This window comes from Patella vulgata, chromosome 7 (genome assembly GCF_932274485.2).
Source record: "Patella vulgata chromosome 7, xgPatVulg1.2, whole genome shotgun sequence".
Taxonomy (NCBI): Eukaryota; Metazoa; Mollusca; class Gastropoda; family Patellidae; genus Patella; species Patella vulgata.
The window spans coordinates 37,603,233-37,625,343 of record NC_065885.2 but is presented as its reverse complement, the minus strand read 5'-3'; the positions used below and the strand labels follow the sequence as shown (position 1 = coordinate 37,625,343).

The window sequence follows — 22,111 nt, the reverse complement described above, 5'->3', positions numbered from 1 at the left end:
ACGTCCGTTCTGTTAGAATTAGGAAACATGAATGAATAGAGATTGGCAAATGAGAGAAATGTCAAAAGAGCTTTTGTAATTTCAGGAATAAAAAAGGCCAACTTCGAACCTACCAGAAAATTTCAATTGTACATGCGAATCTTAAGCAGCTTGTTTCAACTGTAAGAACTTATGGTCAGAGAAAACCCACTAGTTTAAACATTCGATCTTACTCCTTGTCATAGACACATCAGTCACTCAAACCCTAGTTAGTGGTGAATTTGCTCCGCAAAATTACAATAGATTCCAATACAGAAAAACTTGCAAAAGTTAAGCAACGTCAATGAGATAAACGCGACACCGACCAGGTGACAAGATTCATCAATACGACAATTACCAGAGACAACATGCGTTGTGACTGATCGGACTTCATAGATGCCCACGAGTGGACAACCGAGTGTCACCAATTCTGGAGCATCTTCGCCATGCCAATTATAAAGACATTCTTCCGATACCTTAGTTCCGTTTCTGGACAACCTAGTGTCACCGCTTCTAGTGCATGACATCCACGATGTCAAGTATTAAGGCATTCGTCTGAACAACCAAGTATCGCCGCTGCCAGAGTACCTTCACAAAATTGTTCCCATTTACAGTACAGTATAAAAAGATCTTTTACAAAGGTTGTGTTCAAATGACCGGCTTAACCTCTAATCTAGGCAATTAGGCCATCCCTTTCCTTTGGCATTAATGGTCTTAGAAAATCACAAAAGCATAAAACGGACTTCTAAGAGAACAGATAACCGAGAAAGTAGTAAATAGATGTTCGTGTAGTGTACACCCAATCGGTAGAAAATAAAGACGTTTATCAGATTGAACCAATACATTGTTCGTGGAAAGCCCGCCAAAATGTACCTTTATCTTGTGTTCCTTGGTAGAAATCCATAGGGAATGATGCAACAATTTTAATAACAACAACTAGGCCATGGGACAAATTTGATTTCCAAACTTAAAGGGCAATAGTTATGTGCAAGGTTATTAATTTTTTCAAATATCCGTTTAAAGGGGCATTAGGTAAGATTAGATAATGATCTGACAGTTCTCGCTATAATAGTTAAAAATAGATAATGAAAAGGGAATATGTTGAAAATTTCAGTCAAATTACTTCACCCTGGGCCTAGTTATCGGCAATACAATAACAATGTAGCCTCGGTTGTCATTGCTACCATTGTTACGATAATAAACAAAGTATCGATTATCCATTTTAACGGTTATTTCATCAACCGCAAATTGTATTCAAAACTGCTAAATATCGGAGCCAGACTTAGCTCTTTTGCATAATGCATGTTTAACTGATAAATATGTGCAATCTGAATAAAATCAGAATTTTCAATTGTTTTTTTTCCGTTTTATTCCCTTGTATATTCCATATTTTATATTTTATCGAAAAAACTATATAATTTTAATAAGATTGGAATATATGCTACTCTGACTGAATCATCCTCCATCTTTATTATCTTTTACCGGTGTTAGAGTATACCTGATCATCGGATATAAGTTATTGACAGATTTTACAAAACACGTTCAGCCGACCTCAGATCTCATAAACTCATCGATCTTTTACATTGATATGCAGCACAATATGGTCATGTTTCTTTCTTTGTCCATTAATGCATTCATTTAGACAGAACAATCTGCTTTTATCAGACATCAAACATATTCCCGTCGTCTCCCACCCTCAAAAATCATATTTTATCACTTATCAAAACACACACATAAGATAGCCTATACCTTGTCAAGCGAGAAAATAAAATTATCATAAATTATTACACATGTAGGTTCTTTGATGTATGCCGACACGTATCGAGTATAATTTGTCAGTCAACTTCGCCTTCTTATTTATTGCCACTCAGACGTCTTTTGTCTAAAGCTGATTGGATACTTTGATATTTACAACCTGCCAATCAAATCAGATAAAAACCCGTGGAAACCCCGTATATCAATACAGGTTTCCCGCCGATATTGGATTCATATGACGCCTACATTATTTATAACGGATTTAAAAAACATATTGACAATTCTCTTTTGAAAAGTCATTCGTTTAACATTTTAATAATGAACTGACGCCTCCTTAACGATAACGATCTTTATTTAATTCTAAACCTTTCAGTGTTCTTTTTGTTTGTTATTATTGATTGTAAATTTATTTTTTTTGCATAATTATGATATACGAAGGCGTAAATTGTACCAACTTTTTGTCAGTCGATTAGATAATTTGTCGTATTTAACATAGAAGGTCTGATCTTCTCATTCATATAACACAAACAAATAAATTCCAATAGCGAAATATTTCAAATGAAAAAAACAGATCCACGTCATAGTTTTGTTCCATCACCAATGTAATTCAGTCACAATAAAAAGTTCAGTTAAAAACCGCCACATTTGTTAATCAACGCACTAAACTATATAGTAATTTTTTGTTTGACTGAACTGAATTTGGCTACGCTCCTGGTTTTGAGAGAATAGGTATGGCTGGTTGAACTTTTATTAGCAATATGGCTCGGTCGAGTTCTAGAATCTGACTTAAATGTGGAAGGCTGTTTGTGGTTATATGCACCACAATACAGCCATTTTTCCCTTGAAGCTATACTGGCCACAGTAGCCCATTGATGGCCCTCATTGACTTTAAAGTTAATGTTGGTTTAAACGCTTTCTAAAACAGACGCTCAAAACATGTTCACCATGCAAATCTTGAGATACGCAAACTAAAAGTAGCATTCAACGTAACCAACTTATTAACTATGTTATTGTTATACTCCCTTCTCAAAATCATATATATTCACCCAAACTTGACAGAATAAATATATTCAAATTGGGAAAATGTTTCAATATCCCCACACCTTAAAAAAGAAACCACAGCAAATACATCCAATAATTCAGTGTTCCGACAACCCGTTAGTCAATAGTTGTTGATATCAATGTACGGACGGACAAAGATATTGAAGAAGACGGCACCAAGTTGTTACCATCGGAAATTTTAGGCATAAAGACCGCAGGCTACCGGAATAATGAATGGCCGGTTTGGTTTGCCGAGAAAAATATTGACGTTAAAGCGAGAATTTCGTATTTTCTAAGAAAGTCAAAACATAATTATTTCCATGTCTTTTGCTCAATAGGTTGGCAACTCACTATTATACGATCATAGTTATCATTCTCACACTCAAAAATGTTTCACACCGGAAATAATAACACAATTACCTCCTAATTACCTCCCTTGTTTTTATATTCCCTATCTTGGAACAGCTATCTTCAAACGTTTGAATTTGAAGTTGAAAATGATATTTTTGCCAATTTCTCAACTGGCAATTGTGAATTATAGGATTAATAGGATTATTCTTTATCAAGGTCGGACTGTTTATATATAGCATCGATTTGAAGGCTTTATTTTAATACATTTTAAAAATATGAAATTGTAGCTTTAAATAAAAAAAAACCAAAAAAAAAAAAACCTCACACTGCCGACTCTCTTCTCTGGAGTTCTCAAAATTATTGTTACAGTCACAATGATTACTTTCATCTTCACATACCTAAAATGGTTCTTAAAGATACATTATGTAAGATTTAGATAAAGAACTAGCCATTCTTGCTATAAAAGTTCGAAAGTAGATGATGTAAAATGAATAATTTGAAAATTTCATTAAAATTACTCTATTGCAAGCGAAGATATTAGCCTTTGAAGGTTTGACAGACGTATGTAATAATTTCAACCACCGTACTGGTTGATCGAAGCTAAGTCTCGGTCCTCCATATTTGATTAAATCAAAGTATCGCTGAACCATTCTAATCTATTTAATATTGGAGAAATCTGATGCCATCGAGAGTTGATTAAGGCCTGGATCAGTTAATTAATGTCTAATTAATACTTTAGACAACATTTCAGGCCTAAAGAAAGACCTGCAATAGGCAAATTTAGCTCTTGCATAATGCATGTTTAAGTTGGGGTTTTCAAGATACATCAAAATTTTCAGTCAGAATAGAGTAAAGTAACATAATGTTCAGACATGCGCAGGAGATTGAAGACGTGTTGCCACTTCCCAGACACCTTTCGCGTTATATCTCGAAACACGGCGGTCTAAACAGTATGGACGCTTTCAGCCACATTCAAATAGCCCAGCGCAAACTGTTTTCAGATAGCAAGAGAATACGTTTCTCTTTTGGTTCACCAGAAGTGTAGACAACCATAAACATTTTCCGATACCCCCCCCCCCCCCAAAAAAAAAAAAACAAAAAAAAAAACCCACCTGCACACAAAAGTCTAAATCATAGTGCGGAAGGGTTACTAAAGTCGGTACAATAAAAATATAGTCTCGATTATCCATTTTATAATTAAATCAAGAATGAAAGTGGAGCAGCAAATGGTATCCTAATCCAGTAAACATCGCAGGCTAGCGTTGACATCGAACGTTGATTATGGTCTGGATACGTTGATTAATGTCCAATTAATAATTTAGATAACCTTTCAGGCCTAAAGAAAGACCTGCAATAGGCAGATTTAGCTCTTCCATAATGTATGTTTAAACATACTAGAAAGATCCAATATATCGTTTGATTACAGATTAAATCAAAAGTATCCAATAATGATTATCTCTGAAATAAGAAACTAGTTTTTTATTTAATTTTTATCGTATGTTATTATAACGAGCCGAAGGCAGTAAAGGAAAATTTTTGAAACGGGTTCTGTCCATCCCAACTTCGTTTCCAGGGCATATACCTTTATGAAACGTTGTTATGTGGAAACACGTCAACCGATTATAGTAGTTGTGCATTTTGCTAATTAGAAATCCTTCGGATTGAATCATTTTTGTGTTTCCCTGGAAACAGTGAGTTGGGTTGTCGAGTGATCTAACACGTACGCTTTAGATCATTCATAAGCTGTGGCATTGAGTCATATGGCGATATTTCGATCTAAAGATTCCACGTGACAATGATAGGGTCGCCTGCCCAACCTCGTGGGTTTTCTCTTTGTCCCCCAGCCCCCCAAACACACACTTATAATGACCCCTATGCGCAAGCGAATTATGGAAGGTATACCATACGTCATCTCTCTCTCTCTACCGCTCTCTCTCTCTCCCCCCCCCCCCCATAAATAAATGTTTTAGCCTTTAAATCAAAATTGCTGGACAACAAAATTTAAATCCCGACTCCCCACTAAGACCGCAACACTTTATACCATACCGGCGATATTTGAATCGAAAAACGCCTACTTGGCTAGACAAATCGGCCCCGTTTGTCGCGACGCAGGAGCGCCATCACGTAGTGATCTCTAAAACTATTATGGCCACTTCCGCCTTCATTTCTATCGGGTTTGGAACTCAAAGTACGACAATAAACTCGCTCTAACTTGACTGAATGAAAAATCTAACATACCTTTCGACTTTGCGGAATAACAATCTATAATTCTACTGATCTTTTTTTTGAAAATCTTATCGGATTCCTGAGAACAGATGTAGGCCTATTTTCTTCATGATCACCATCAAAACATTGAAGAATCCATTATGTCGTAAATTTTATGTTAATTAGATTGCCATTACTTAGATTTTCCTTTTTCTCACTGTTTTATTGTCTATTTGGGATGATACGAATATTTAGTATATATTAAAGACGTCTCTATTCATTTGACCTCATTTGACGTTTAAACCTATATAATGTACATGAATTTTAGGTACTATTTTTTTTTTGCGGATGAATACAGCTGTTCTGTATTGTATTCTGTTGTAGACTGAAAATTTTGGATCCATGTGTCGACGCTTAAATCACATGGATCCATTAAACCTTCTAACTGTTGAATTCCATTTTTTTCATTGAAGATTCTTATATTACAAATCTTTCCTTACACTAGAAACGTAATCACTGGGTCTACACTGTGTGTCTCAAATTGTTGAAAATTCACTCCTGGATGAAGTTGAAGTCATCAAACGTAATCACTTATAAAACAAATGCCCCCCCCCCCCCCAAAAAAAACCCCCAAAAAACCAAAAAAAACAAACAAAAAACAAAAAAACCAAAAAAAAAACAAACAAACAATGACCATATCGATGTAGTTTAAATCGAAAAAATATGATCTACTAGCTAGGCCTATACATACTATCTATATACCTACACTTTGTCAAACTCAAAAGTGTCATTCCCAAGTTCATAAAAATTCATTCATGGATCAAGTCATTAAACATATCTATAAAAAAAATGACCAAAAACCGGAACACTTTATACTATACAGACGAAATTTAAATCGAAAAAACATCTACCACTTAGGCTAGGCCTACATTTAGGCATACACTGTCAAAAGGGCCATTCTCAAGTTCATAGCAAGTTTATGAAAATTCATTCATCAAAAAAACCCCCAAAAACAAAACCGATAACGTGCATGTCATTAGGTTGGGAACTTCTTCGAACTATAATAACAATGGAAAGCTGTGCATATGAATCTCTTGTTTAAAACACGTCAAATTATAGGCTACTGTGCAAACGATTCATTTCTGGTGGGTAACATAATGGGGTCCATGTGTCATGTGACTACTATTAGCCAATCACAATTGGCATACGGGTTGGCCTGACTCTCTATATTTAAGGCTCTAGGCAAAGTAACAACGCAACCATCAGGATTAAGACAATTGTGTCACCGATTTCATGATTCTAGATTCTTTTCACCTGTCCCTCACTTTGGCATGGCAGTTTTGTTGACTGTTTGGTCTAGACCCAAAGAAGAGTTTTCGGATTTACATTGACTGCTACTACTAGGGTTTGGTGAATATTTATGATTTTCAGACGGAAGGATCAGAAAGTAGACAGACATGTAGGCAAATGACGTCACAGTTTATCCTTAAACCAGGGGCAGAAAAAATATCGAGACGGTCAACACTCTTTAATATTTTTATTACAGCTTGGTCTCATTGGGGTTCGGAAAATTAAGATCGTTGGGATGTTAAAAAAGGAGGGTTTTGGGCCAAGAAATGTGACTGATTTGAGTGAAGTCAATCGAGGGGAGACGTGCTAGTCCATAAAGAGTGATTCAAGGGAGGCAAATCTGAATCTTCTTCGATTTCTAAAGCTACAAAAGTGTCAAATGATGATATTGCAGTATTTGAAGAAAAATCAAAGAATAACATCGTTTTCAACATTTAAGTGTTGAAAGATATGCTGAGAATGTGTCCACCTGATATTCTAAATTTTACTGAGGTGAGTTTTCTCTATGAAAACTACAAGAAGTGGCGCATATCGTACACTTACAAGGTGTGAGGGTAGGATAGTGACCCTGTACATATCCATAAAAGAGTTTTTGATTCAGTTTTGACATTTAAATTTAGTAAGGACACTTGCATTGTTATGTATTTGTACCCGTGTTTTGTTCCTCAGTTTTCTTGTGTTGTTCGTTGTCTAGCTCAGTTAAATCGCAATCTTCTGCATCTTTTGATTAAGACAATATGATTGGATGCACCGTTCTGACCACGTAGTACGCATATAGTGAGATAAACCAGATGTGTTTTAAGAACATAATTTCTGCTGACATTTTACATTAAAAATCTCATTTAGTCATTTCTCATGAATTTTACGTACTGCTCTACCTCTCCGCTTTCTACTACATCAGTCTATTTTGTAACATGTTTCATAGCATGCCCTCTAATAAGTAATTAATTTGTCTGATACGTTTATTTGAATTTTTTGTTAACATTTCTTTCAAATAAATGGTTTTTATTTGATTTTTTTTCTTACAAATTTTGCCCCAGAATATTGTGTATTTTCCCTCAATTTATGTTAAGATATAGACAACTTTTTTTCTTCAGACAGGGTAAGTACTATGTTAACAAAAAATCATCTGCAATTAAATTTATACCTAAGGATACATTTCCTTAGATTAGTGCTTTCGCTAAAAGTGTTCGTTTTTTCCACCATCCTCCGGTCATTTGTTTCTGATAAGAGGCTTATGCCACACAAAATCTTCAAATAGGAAATTTAAGATTCGGTGCTTGACATAGATACACGTATGAAAGTTTATTTGGAAGTAGATATTGCAGAAATCTTTTAACTAGCGAACGACTTACCTTGCTTGTGACGAATTTGTTGCTACTATTGAAATTAAATGGATACATAGAAGCAGTTTAAGGCACAACCACATAGTTCATAGCGATATCCAATATGAATAAATTCTATGTTTTGTTAATATAAACATTCCGACAATCGATCTCGTCACTTGTTCACACCCAATATCATGGCCGCGAGTCGGCTTCACGAGAGAAAATTTTCAACCGTTGTGTCCACAATTGAATAAAATATATCCCAACACGGACACGGATAATGATCGTATATATAATGGCATTTTCAAGATAGACACGTAAAACGAAGAGACAGAAATATTATTTTTCAAGGAAAACAAGTAATGGGTTCAGTCACCCGAAATTATGTATATGTCAACTAGAAGGTAAATCCATTTTCATCATAGAAGTAATGTTCTTCAACTATAGACTTTGCCACCTGACGCTTTCAACGCTATATAAGCAAAACAAAAATTGTATTCTAAATAACTCTATTCAACATTATGCACACCCAGTCTTTAGCCCTATGTATTTTTCTTAATTATGAGGCAGTAGGTTCGTGTAACTAGATGTGTTGTGTAAGGTTTAGATAAAGAGCTGGTCGTTCTCGCTAATAATAGTTCAAAAATAGATAAATGCAAAATGAATATATTGAAAATTTAATTCAAATTAAGTTATCGCAGGTTGAAGTTTTGGCAAGATGTGGCATAGATTGTTTATCATCGTAACAACGGTAATCATTAAATGGCAAACCGTATTTAAATCTCAGCCATCCGATGCCCTAGAGTGTTTATAGACTTGTCATGTGAATAAGTGTCTAAATAATAGTATATATAAGTTTTAAAGCCAAAATAAAGACAGATTTAGCACTTACATAATGCATCTTTAAGATATGATTTTATTCTACTATTTATTTGGAGCCACGGTGGCTAAGTGAGTAAGACGCTGGCTCGTTAGCCTGGAGGTCGCGGGTTCGATCCCGGTGTTGGCTGAGAAAGTTTATCGGGATTTTCCGGCGTGGTTTCCCCATTTTAATGGTGGAGGACGGGCATCTAGTCAATCGGACGGGACCAATAACTGGGGTCCACTGTACACATGAGCGTGTACGTACAAGATCCCTTGGCAGTTGGAATTCGATATAAGAGTAGGCCGTAGCACACTGTATGACGCATGCCCGTCTTCATTAGCCCAGTCGGAGCAGAACAGTAGGACGTTAAACCCCATTTCTTTTCATTCTATTATATATTTGTTTTCCCTTCATTTTGAAGGATCACTAACCAGGAGATCCGGTGTTGACCGAGAAAATACTTCGGCATTTCCAAGCATGGTCTTCCCTTGTCAGTGGTGTGGCACAGAGGGTATTGCGAGGGGAAGGGTGTGTTCGTATGAATAAGACGAAAAACCCTGGTCAACCCGCACTCTCTAACGTGCATGTAAAATAACTGTTGATGGCTTATATACACTGAAGAGTAAGCAGCGTATGTATATTTCGGCTATTGATTTCAAGAGTATAATAATAAGGCCATAGTTATAAACCACGTAATTCAGGCGAAATTTGAGACGAATTTTGAATCACTTGGTAAACTAACCTTCGATTGCCACTTAAGTAGGTGCTATGGTGATGGACAGAACAAACTATTTGTACCCTATCTGTCTAACCTTTGACCTAAAATGCACTCCAGTCAAGCGGTGTGTCTATTCTACTGTCTTCAGACTGAGATTTGAGCTGTATGACATTTTGAGGCTTGATTGCGTAAAAATCTATCTATTATAGAAGAACAGAATTTGTCTCCGACATTGTCTTTATTTCTAAGCTGTCGAAATAAATATTTAGAGATAAATTTGAATACATCTTGCATAGACGATATAAGACAGAGACAAAAACTTATAGATACTGTGTAGGTCAATAAACGGAGATGGGACCCTTTGTCCCGAAGCATTTGAAGGAGGCAAAATTAATCCCGGGGCAGACGTTAGGTGTCGTTTCTTTGTGCAGCATTGGCAGCCCCGAGTATGTTTTGTCCGCCTCACCTTTCATACGAAGTTGCGATCAGCCCGATGGTATGCTCTGTTATGTTTCAATTATCCGGATTAAGTAAATTAGGCCTAATTTGATTTTTATGTGTGGAAAGAAAAGTCTGGACAGGATTAGACATCCCTGTTTTATTTTACACCGAGTTCACCAAATACTTCTAGTTTCATGTTCCGTTTGTTGATATAAAAACGAATACATTGGCGCGAGGGTTTTCTGTACTGTAGGTATCGTTTATGGACATCCCCGTTTTATTGTACACCGAGTTCACCAAATACTTTGAGTTTGATGTTCCGTTTGTTAATATAAAAACGAATACACTGTACTGTAGGCATCGTTTTTAAATGGTGAAAGTTGAATCTAAGTCCGTTCTTTCGCAATCTGATTAAAACACAGATCCTATTTTGTTTCGTTTTTTATAGTTCAAAATTTTGTTTTACTTGTCTTCACAACACTAGGGGGAGGGGGGGGGGTGCACTCGATTGAACGTTCCGGAATTGAACTCTCTCAATCCCAAAAATAGTGACAATCGAGTGAAAAGGGGTATTTCGGACTACAACGCATGCGTCGATTGAATGAGTAAATATCTCAACCAACCATTCCGGCGTGATTTCCCCTTGTCAGTGATGCAGGACGGAGGGCCTGACAAGGACAGCTGTCTAGTCGTTCGGATGGGACGAAAAACGAGGTCCCGTGTACATATTGGCGTGCACATAAAAGATCCCTTGGCAGTTAGAATTCGATATAAGAGTAGGCCGTAGCGCCGCTGCCCGAGCAAAATTTCCCTCATAGCACACTGTATGACGTATGCCCGTCTTCATTAGCCCAGTTTAGGAGCCGAACAGTAGGACGTTAAACCACATTTCATTTCATTTCTCAACCAACCATGCAGCCGAAACATACTCGTTGTGTTTAATTACGTCAAGACTCTACTCACACCACCTCCGTAGTCGGGTATGGCAGAACTGTGACAGGAATGAATTCCGGGTCACTCAATTGCAATTCTGCCAATTCGGGACGTCCTGGACTGAATCGAGCATCTGGAAGAGTTATTATATAACAGGCGTTCTAGTTGATGTGAGGACTTAGCCAATGAAACGGTCTGTTACGGCGAGTTCTTGGCGTTCTCTGCGCGGAACTGTGGGTAAACCCCTAGAAACGCCAACGCTGATCTTCATGTAGTGTAGGCCATTGAAAGTATAAAAAACGAAACGAAATATAGATCTATATTTTAATCGGATTGGTGCTTTCGTAAACTGTATAATAATACTCATTTAGGGTTGATAGCCCACGTGTACAACCCAGGACTGCCCAATTAAGCAAGGAGCTCGGTGCGACTGTGGGTTTCAGTAGGCCTAGTGTGGGGCATATAATGGTAAAGTTGGATCCACGTCCATTCTTTCCTAACTCACCACAAACAACCAACACAGATTACGTCTATCAAATTTAACTTCGAGCCATACTGACTCAGCTCAGGTCTCGGCCAATCCTGCTTCCCTCTTGTCAGTACTAAGGACTGGGGGCGGGGGATTCGAATATTACGAACCACCGTAAGAACGTTAAAGATCCCCAGACAAATAATAGTAGGCCAGGCAAAACGTCCATCATAGAATGAAGTATGCACATCTTTATTAACCCGGTTGGTGCAGAAAAGTTAGACGTTAAACTCCATTTCATCTCATCTCCCACTTGGTGAGGGCGGAAGTTAATATTTCTCATCCCATGTACTACATATTTTTAAATACGAAAATATCGTCAATATACAGGACGGAAATTGATACTTAGGACCAATCCACATGGTTGGATCTATTTCACAGGGCCACCTGCAGATTTCGTTATAGGTCACGAGATGTAAACAGCGCTAGCGCTAACCCTTAGCCTAATCCTAACCCACAATCCGCGGTAACAATCATGTGCCCCAACCCTGTTTACATCTCGTGACCTTGGGGAAATCTGTAGGTGGCCATGTGGAAAAGATTTAACCCATACCATTACTACGAAAATATCGTCAATATATAAAGTAAAACAAACATTATTTTTCGAATTTCTGAGATTTATTTACAGTGTAATTAGTATATAATAATGTACACCCTTTGTTTCAGAATTACTTAATTTATAGAACAGAACTAATTTTACTACACATGTTATTTAAGCAAACCAAGAACTGTACTTTCTCATAGTGTTTTCATATTTTGAACTGTTAAATTGTTCAGTGTTCTTAAATAAAAGAGGCCTGTATGATGAAATAATTATTGTAAATTCCCTGAAATTACGAGTTAACACTGTCGTATTTAATATTAGTTTATAACTTAGAGGGGAGGGGCACTGAATAGCCTTTAGCAAAATGAACCAATATACTGTACTTTTGGGTTATATTTGATTAAAATGAATCCGTGTGGGTCTGAATTCAGATTCATTTTGAATTCATCCTCTACCTATTTCATTTCAGGTCAGACTGAACATTACACGCTAACTTGGTATATAGGTTGCCAGGCAACGAACCATGCGCGCACAACAGCAAACCGTTCGAGCCGTCCTTATAGGTTGTTGCCAACATAAGACTAAACGGTAACTAAAGGTAACATCCCTGCAGACAGTAAGTATCGGAAATCATTTAAAGTTGATAGGTATCTCTCTAGCAGTATCATGAACAAAACGCCAATCAAATTTAAAAGGTGATAAAGGGAAATAACTCTAAGTAACCGCTGGAAGTCAACAGAATTATTCATCTCATCAACATAAGCACTGGGTATAAATTTCAAGTCAGTCGGATGATATATTTAGCCCCTAGAGCGTCTACAAGGACTTGTGGACAGAATGACAGGAACGTAAGCAATACACGATCACAGTTAAAAGAGCAAATTCTTAAAGGTAAATAAAGGAACCCAGATTCAGATACTGGTCAGTCAAACACGACCTTGTAGTAGTTGTCCACAACCTACATCTAAACCACAATTTGTCAGTTCATAAATAATGTGGCAATTATCTACATACTAAATTCTTCATTTTTTTTAAAAAATTACCCTGATCAAATCATATTATGACTTGCTAGGTTTGTGGGATAACACAATGCTGATATGTTAATCATCTAAATAGGAAGCTTACAATCAGTTTAAAAAAATGTCCACATCAGAGTAGCCTCCCTTGAATTGTTTCCCGCGAAACTGACATTCAGCAGAAATGAACGAAAGTGAGGTAAAGTAAAATTTTTCATGAACTTGTATTGTCGTATCTTGCGGTGGTTTCGGAGAGATTGTAGCGTTACGAATGTTCTGTGGACGTCTTGAAGAGGTGTGGCGAAACAATTGTGCGGGACATACATGTACTTCGGCAGTGTTATCTGAATACATTATATAAATCTAGATACAGATTTTTAACTTCATAAGGCCTGTCTCCTTTTACTACTTATACATAATATGTAAATAACTTATACATACATACATCTTGGTATATATTTCAATCATAAATTATTACAATATAATTGTTGCGTTTCATTTGTCCTGATTTTATTTTGATATATTTAAAATGACTAGACCTCTTTGATTTGGGTCAAAATTTCATTGGATATTATATGTTATCTGTTTTATGGGATGGTGATATAGCCATGTTGAAATATAACCGATTTTGTGTTCTACAGTCGACAGTAAACCAAACACACATTTAATCGTATAGGGCTTGTCCAATCACTAGTTGAAATAGCACATTATATCAATACTTTTACATGCTTTATGATAATTAGTTTTTTTAATATCATGTTCACAGTTGAAGACTAAAGTACCGAGTTAATATGCCGCCGCAATAATTGCATCATTGTCATAGTTCAAACATATCTCTAATTTGTGATAAATTAATAATTAAAATATCAAATATGCTGTTCTTATAAGCTTACTAATTATTCTAGCCGTCGAAGGGTTGGTCGCTGGGATACCCAATGATCAGCTTCGCTACCAATTTTTATTATTCTTTGCCATGGCTGGTAAAATGAATGTGGTGTTCGGCCAAATCAGTTGGTTACATTATTTATTACATGTAAATAAAATGTATTGTATCTATATTATCACTCATAATGTCACATTCTATAAGGTAGCAAAATAGTATACATATTGTAATCTACATGTGTAATTACAATATACAGCCCTAACTATTGTACAGACACCAATACGTACAAATCTACATATTAAACTGGATACTCGAGTCGTGGTTTCTATGGTGAAATAATGCGGAAAACTACCTGAGATACATAAATTCTTGCACACGACATTTTCTTAATATCAAATGGCGTCACTCACGTCGTGATGCCGCCATTTTGATATTTTAAAATAAGAAATATATTACAACAATAAATATCAATACAATTAATATTAACATTACAAATATTTACAATCAAAATATATATTTAAAATGCCGAACTTGCTTGTCTTTTATTTATTACTAATTTATTCACTGTTTTGTTTCCACAGGGCTAAGCTTGTCACTTGATTAAAATCATCAAGACACGTGATCGAGCTTGTCCTTATAAGTAAAATCATGACACTTTGACCTTATTTTAATGTCTCTGGTCTAATATACCATGTTCTTGGCTAATCAGTTTAAGTCATGTCCTTCGATCATGCCAATAAAACCACAACCTAGTCATTCATCAAACATATTACATGTATTTGTCGTCACTAAAATAAATTCATCCTACGACACGGATTGTTGATATTCAAGTTCAAATCTGACACCACAAATATTGTGGTGAGAGCACTTCCGTTTAATATAGCACAACTTCCTGTTGGCGTAGAGATTCATAAATGAGATTTTCACTGGCAGTTGTTCTTATCTACATATGTGTACGTCCACAAAGCGTTCACATGTACCACAACGCACAAAACAACACCAATGAAATTTACAGTTACAACGCTCTACAAGCTTTCTCTTAAAGGTGTTGTAGCCACGACCACAACACAAAAGTCCGCACCCACCGAGTCCCTCTGAATTACGATCACATTCGCGACCAACTGTTCCGACCGACCCCGTTACTTCATTTACATGACAATAATCGGGAGATTCGTCTAAGAAAATAATATCATTTTTCGTGAATTTATTCCATTTTTTTTCTTTTCGTACCAGCTTTGTTCCGCGTTTGTTGAATTTAACCTCTGTTGACGCATCATATCGATCTTTTAGACGATTGCCGATTTCCCGGAAGTTGGGAAGCTGTTGCCAGCATGTCTTCAAGGAACAGGATCCAGAAACTCCATGACACTTACACGCCACTTTAGCAAAGTTATAGACAGACTGAAATTACAAAAAAATAAAAACATAAAAAAGGTTGAATAAATATTATAGAGTTGTCTCCCTTTATTCAGGTAACGACCCAAAATAATCGGATTGGGTCGATCAATTTGGTTCTGTGTTTTATATTTTTTCTTGAAATAAAAAAACAAAACAACCCAAACTCATCAAGTAAGACATGTTACGGGTTCATTGATTTGCATTGGAACAATGATAGTTTATGGTTTGTTAAGACAAGTTATAATTTTGTTGTGCACTTTTAGTTGACAGTGACATTATTTGGAAACCTGTCACAATTGAAAATATTCACTTTTGTGTTTGAGGGACATAATTAATATTTGTGACACTAAATTTCGGATTAAGGGTACCTCATATTTAAGGCGCTGTATAATACTATCGGAAGGTGGGTGAGGACATTTTGCACTATCAGGAAATCTTTTCTCGGGCTTGGTCTAAACGATTAATTTATTGCAAAGTATTTGAATTTTGTACCCGCTAACCCCATATCAAAATTAAATTAAGATGATATACCTGTAATCGATAGGGTTTGGTACAGTATGCGTGATAAAAGATACATCATTTCGTGACACTAAATACCTTTTTTTTTTATCAAATTCTTTGAATGAAAATGTAATATTTAAAATATTTTAGCACGTAGACAATTTGTCTAGAGTACTAAAAATTACACTTGATAACAAAAATGAAATGAATGATTTCTCTAATGTAACAAACCGTTTTACATTCTATTATAATGTATTACATATGACGGTATTTGTACCTAACACTTCAAAACTCACATAAAATTTTGAAGGCTTTAAAAAGATATGATCAATCTTTTTATTTACATTTTTGATTTATTAATTTTTTTATTATTTATTATTTTTTCAACAAAGTCGACAAGTTCGTTGTAGGCAAGTGAAACTAATAAAAGCTTTGATGAAATTCGTAGTAGTGTGAAGTTTAATGTTACCATAATAAACTTAGGAAGAAAAGCATTGAGCTAAACCGACAATAAGTTGAATTTCTCCATACAAATAACCCATCGCCTAACATGCCTTAAATAAATAGTTTGTATGGAAGGTCTTTACAGACACACTGATCCATGAACTCAATTCTATGCACTTTGAATCTAATATAATAATTTCCTTCACATTTCAAAGCAATCCTGTCCAAAGTTTAACAGAATGAAAAATCTCTAAATGAAATACCTTTGACACCTGTCAATTTACTGGTATTCAATTCTTCTGATAAATGATATGTTATTAAGAATACGGCTAGAGTACTTACATAGACATCTTTCACAAAAAAACGCCTTATTAATAACATGATATGTATTTAATAAATATAATACCCAATGCATTTCAGCCACTTAAGAGTTTTCAATGCAGTAGACAGACGGTATGGGTGTCAAAAAGGCATGTCTTTTTAAAATTTGAATACATAAGTCACATTATGTTAAAGTGGGGGTACTGCAGTTTTACCTGCGATTGAAACGTTTAAATATATTGATGATCACCATCAACAAAATAAAAAAAAAAATTAAATATTATTCACTAACTAATTAATTAATGGATATTACTAATGATTCACTAATCCTAATTGTTTTGTTATGAATGTGAACGGTTTAGCAATTTTTTTATAAGGCCGTATTGAATCCAAACTTCTGTTTTCATCTTCTTTCCAGCCAAATGTGAATCTTATACTCATACAGTATCATATGAATAAGTGCTAAGATCCAATATTCCAAAAAGGCCAATATACTCTCAACCCGCAACATCTTGATGGTAACGTATATGCATCCAGATTTTGATACAGGGCGATCACATGCGAGATAAATCCATAAGACGGAGCAGAATTGATATTTCCTACAAGTACTCATTGATTTGGTCATGCCCAGTGTAAGATATCTAGAATAAACTAAAGTACAACTTCCTCACTCTCCCCCTTTAATGTCAATGGTATTAAATAAAACGTTAAATGTCTGATGGAGATGGTCAATGGCTTAAAGAGATTATATAAACAGCTTCTTAAATAACCACAATACAGAAAAGAATATATAAATAAGATTTTAAAAATGAAAACATGTTTTCAAATTTTGTACAATTTGAAAAGAATATATTTTGTTGCGATTAATTCAAGGAAAGGTTGGTGAATAGTTTTATGGATTGGTATATCAATAAATCTCATTGAATATTCTATTATCAGATTGTAGGGCTTGACTGATTAATGCCTATTCGATCGACGAGGGAGCTGAATATGTGTTTTTCATACACTAGATTAGAATCAAAATGACTGGGAAATTTATATAGACAGCCCCCACTTCATATTATATGGAATAATAAGTTGATAATGCAAAGTAAAATTGAAATATATGATAATAGTATAGTAGTGTGAACAATTGTTTACTATAAGCTATATAGAAAGGGTAGTGGGGGTATTATTCTGTTATGTCTGATTATTTATTTTCGAGTGTTTTCTAATAGAGAGAGACGGATTAGAAAGTGAGGGCTTTATTGAAATGAATCTGACACCTTAATACTTTCTCACTAAATCAGCGCTCGATTCTTTTGATGTGGCGATTCATCCCAACCTGAAGATCCCAATTCACGTCAAGTCACAAAAAAAAGGATAATTTATTCATTCTCTGAACTTGTATAGAACTATTATTAAAAGGTGAAACGTTATTTCATATTTTTGGCTCCCGAGCTGTCAAAGACGAGACACTATTGTCAATGAAGTTTTTGTCAGAGCTGAGGTGAATTCTTGTGACTATGATTTAAATGTATCGCCACAATTATATATTTTAGATCAAGCGCTGTGGCAGAATAGCCGGTATAAACATTACGTATGATTCAATTAAACTTTTGCTGTAATTTAAAGCTATTTATAATGGAAACCTATGTTTGTATTTTAGCATTGCCAACAAATTAGTTTTTTAGTACTGTTGTGCAGCATTTAGTATTCTGGAGGATTGTAGCTAGATGCCTGCCTTCATTGTGCACCAAATACACTGTATCGGCAATTGTACCTGGATACCCACTGTCATTGTTGTCACTAAATACTATTTGTCAGCCGCAGCTATTGCAGCTAGTTGCTTACTGTAATGTCACTGGATATCATTTGTCAACCACAGCTGCAGCTGGTTGCTTACTGTAAGTGTCACTGGATATCATTTGCCAACTACAGATATTGCAGCTGGTTGCTTACTGTAAGTGTCACTGGATAGCATTTGTCAACCACAGCTACTGTAGCTGGTTGCTTACTGTAAGTGTCACAGGATGTCGTTTGTCAGTCACAGCTTTGCAGCTGGTTGCTCACAATGTGTCACTGGATGTCATTTTGTCAGTCCCGGTGAGATCTGTTGGTTGAGCTGTTATGACATGGCACTATTGCAAGACACTGGAATGGGTACCTTATTATCTTGGCTGTAAGATTAAAGCTGCTACCAATGTTAAGGTACCTTGATGTGTACAGAACACGCAGCTAGAGGTCAACTTACAGAGCAACTTGGTGCATGTCCCTCGTTTTAATCATGACTTTTGACGAAGACGAACAATTTGCGAAATGAGGGAATGTTGACTTCAATTTGTCATGGTGACAATACAGATAAACAGTGCTATTATTACTGGCGCTAATAAGTAGCTTATATCGTCATCTATATAAGAAATGCCAAGGCACGAGCAAAAGTGAACTATTAGTCTATAAGGCTTTAGTATATATGTATATATTGTTTGATTAGCATGTATTGTGTTACCATTGTCAATCAAGTCTTCAAAGTAACCATCACGGAGATGTCTTGATTCGAACTACTCACATCACAGCCGACATTCCTTCTGTCAAGTGGGGATATCGAGTGTGATTTTCGCGCTCACCTGAAAGCGGTCTCTTTGATCTGGGATCATACACCTGTGTTTTTGGACATGGTGCGTGACACGATCGCAACGTCTCACGCAATGTAATATTCATATTAAACTTAGTGACTTTTGATGTTTGTTGATACATTTTTTGCAGGTTTTTTTCAGGTTAAAATAAAAAGCTTTAGAGATTAAGTCACCTCTTTACAGAAATATAAATCTTTTATTTAAGTGTCAAAATTATCCTCTTAAGATAAAATAAGCACAAACAATGGATGAATTATTTCAAAAACATAGGAGATAAAAACATTTTCACATGAGACTTATAGCGGCACTGGATGGTGCCACTGGAGATAGAAAGAAGTGCATGTTACAAAATAAAGATAGAGCATGAACTAAGCGTTAGCGTATGAATCAACTACAAACACCTTAAAGTCTCATAGAGAAACATGCGTAAGAACAAACTATACACCCTCTCTTTTTTATTTCACATAAACAAAGTAGAGATTTATATCTTGATAAATATAAGAGAGCTGAAATTAAATATAGGTGCGTTTTTATCTTAAAAGAATGGGTTAGGCCGTTGTAGATCTGAAGTACAAAAGTTTTAACATGAAGCAAAAAGTTTTGTTGGGGAAACTTAGTGCCAGTTCCTGTTTAGTTTTATTTTGGTTTTTTACTTGGGTGATGGTGGGTGTCATCTTAGCTAGAGCAAAACTGCCCATCTAAGTTAAAACTGTCCACGGAATATCAATCGGCAAAGAAACAAAAAGTGGTGTTTAAAATGACATTATAACGTTTTATTCTTAATGAACTCGTCACTCAACATCAAGTATAATAAATTACAGTTAATCATTATATCTGACTGGTAGTTCGAGTCTTGTAAAGGTAGAGTTTAATGATATTTTTACAGCAAGAACCGAGTGTGTACGTCTTATTTAAAGGCCGTTAATTTCTGAATGTTGTTTTATATAGTAGTTTAATGGGGGGTTTATTAGCCATAGAGTTAAGTAGATAACAACACGCGTTTACTCTTCCTGTCTATCATATTCAACCATTTAAAACCCCTTACAATAACAGTTTCTATTTCTGTCGCAGCTAATTCAATTGGAATCCAAACAGTACAGTACCTTACGCTTTTTGGAAAACATGTTACTAACCCCCATCCCCACCCCCGGTGAAACTACACAAATTAATGTATTATGTTAGTCTCAATATGATTGAAGTCTTGTTTGAACTAGACGCAAAACCACATTCCATTATTTATGTGAGCTTTAGAAATGAATGAGACACGTTTTCTCTCCCCCTTTACGACACCCTTCATCGATGTTTTAAAATAGCTAAGTTATTAGTAGTTGGTACTGACAGCAATGCAACATATTTAATATTAATGCTTGGCCGAGTGATTTGTGATGGGTACTGACAAAAATGCAACATATCTAAAATTAATAGGTAGGCGAAGTTAGTAGTAGTTGGTACTAAAAAACATTTAAAAATATTCAATGATAATAGCTAAATTATTAGTGTCTGGTATTGTACTAACCACAATTCAATATATTCAATAGTTATTAGTAGTTGGAATTGTCAAACAGTTCAATATATTTTCATTCATTAAGAGTGCGGAGAATCAATTATTTTCTTCAGTTTTAAAATCATTTTCTACGGCAAACCAAAGTGAAATTAACCTATGTATAAATTACTGCAAACCTGAACTGACACAGTGGTATTCTGGATTAGTTTTTGTCCAAATTGGATATATACGCCATTATCCGTGTGAACTCTGAAAGTTAACTTTGTGGTATGCTTTGATCTTCGACCAAATTATTTCACAAAGAAAGTAAATCACATTTTATTACATACGTATATTTTATGTCCTGGACAACAGTGACCACATAAGATTGTCACAGATACAACGGTTTAGGGGAAAATAGTAGACTGGAAGACCCGAAAGGTTGATATTAAAGTAAAAATAAGAAATAAACAATACCTTATCTTGTTTACCGAAACGAAATTAGTTTTATAAAAGTGTCCGACGTTCAATAAAAATTCGGTCATATTAATCAGGGCAGTTTAAGTATTAATGTCGACGTATGATGATTTTTCAACCTTTATATTCGTCTTTGATAAACTATCTATTAAACATATATTATTAAAGAGCTAAATCTGCCAATTTCAGGTCTTTCTGAAATGTTATCTAAATTGTTAATTATATATTAATTAACTTATCCAGACCATAATCAACTCTCGATAATCGAGACTATCTTTTTATCGTACCGAATTTAGTAAGTTTAGGCCCAAAATTCAATCGCTAAATTCTCGGTTCAGAGTGGATCAATTTGATTGAAATTTTCAGCAAATTCCCTTTACATTATCTAGTTTTTAACTATTATAGTGAGAACTGCCAGCTATAATGTATCTTTAAACAAGGAGAAGATCCCGATAATATTCCATCAGAATTAACCAGTTCCCATACTTTTCAAAAACATCTATACAATATACAGAAATACGAATATTGTTATTAATTTACAGGATGAAATTTAAATTAACATCACTCTTTTGGCTTTCACATCCAACTTCAATCGGTAAATTTTTACATAAAAAAAGCACACTAAGAGTAGGACTGAGATTTTAATTATCCACGAACACAAATACGTAAGCCCTTGATGATTGTTCAAGTGATTCAGCTACAAGTATGTTATTGATGTTTTATGTAATTTAATAGTTATCGCCATGTCATAATGTTTGTTTCTGATTTAGTTCACTCTCCATATTCATGAATACTCACCAATTTTGTAAGTATCTTGTCCCTATATAAAAGTACATTATTAACAAGAGGTATCACTGTCAGATATCGCCTAATTCTACATCCCCTGCTGAGATTA

General features: G+C 35.2%; 1 protein-coding gene across 3 annotated transcripts in view; it reads right to left on the bottom strand.

Annotated features, from left to right (window-relative positions):
- Positions 1–12,136: 12,136 nt before the first annotated feature.
- LOC126828727 (protein Wnt-5a) overlaps positions 12,137–22,111 on the bottom strand; it is a 105,338-nt gene continuing 95,363 nt past the window's right edge. For all 3 annotated transcript variants that reach the window (XM_050558699.2, XM_050558701.2, XM_050558700.2), the window contains exon 5: positions 12,137–15,378. In XM_050558699.2, the coding sequence (XP_050414656.1) occupies positions 14,917–15,378 (462 nt within the window). In that variant the 3' untranslated portion in view covers positions 12,137–14,916. The remainder of the gene's footprint in view (positions 15,379–22,111) is intronic.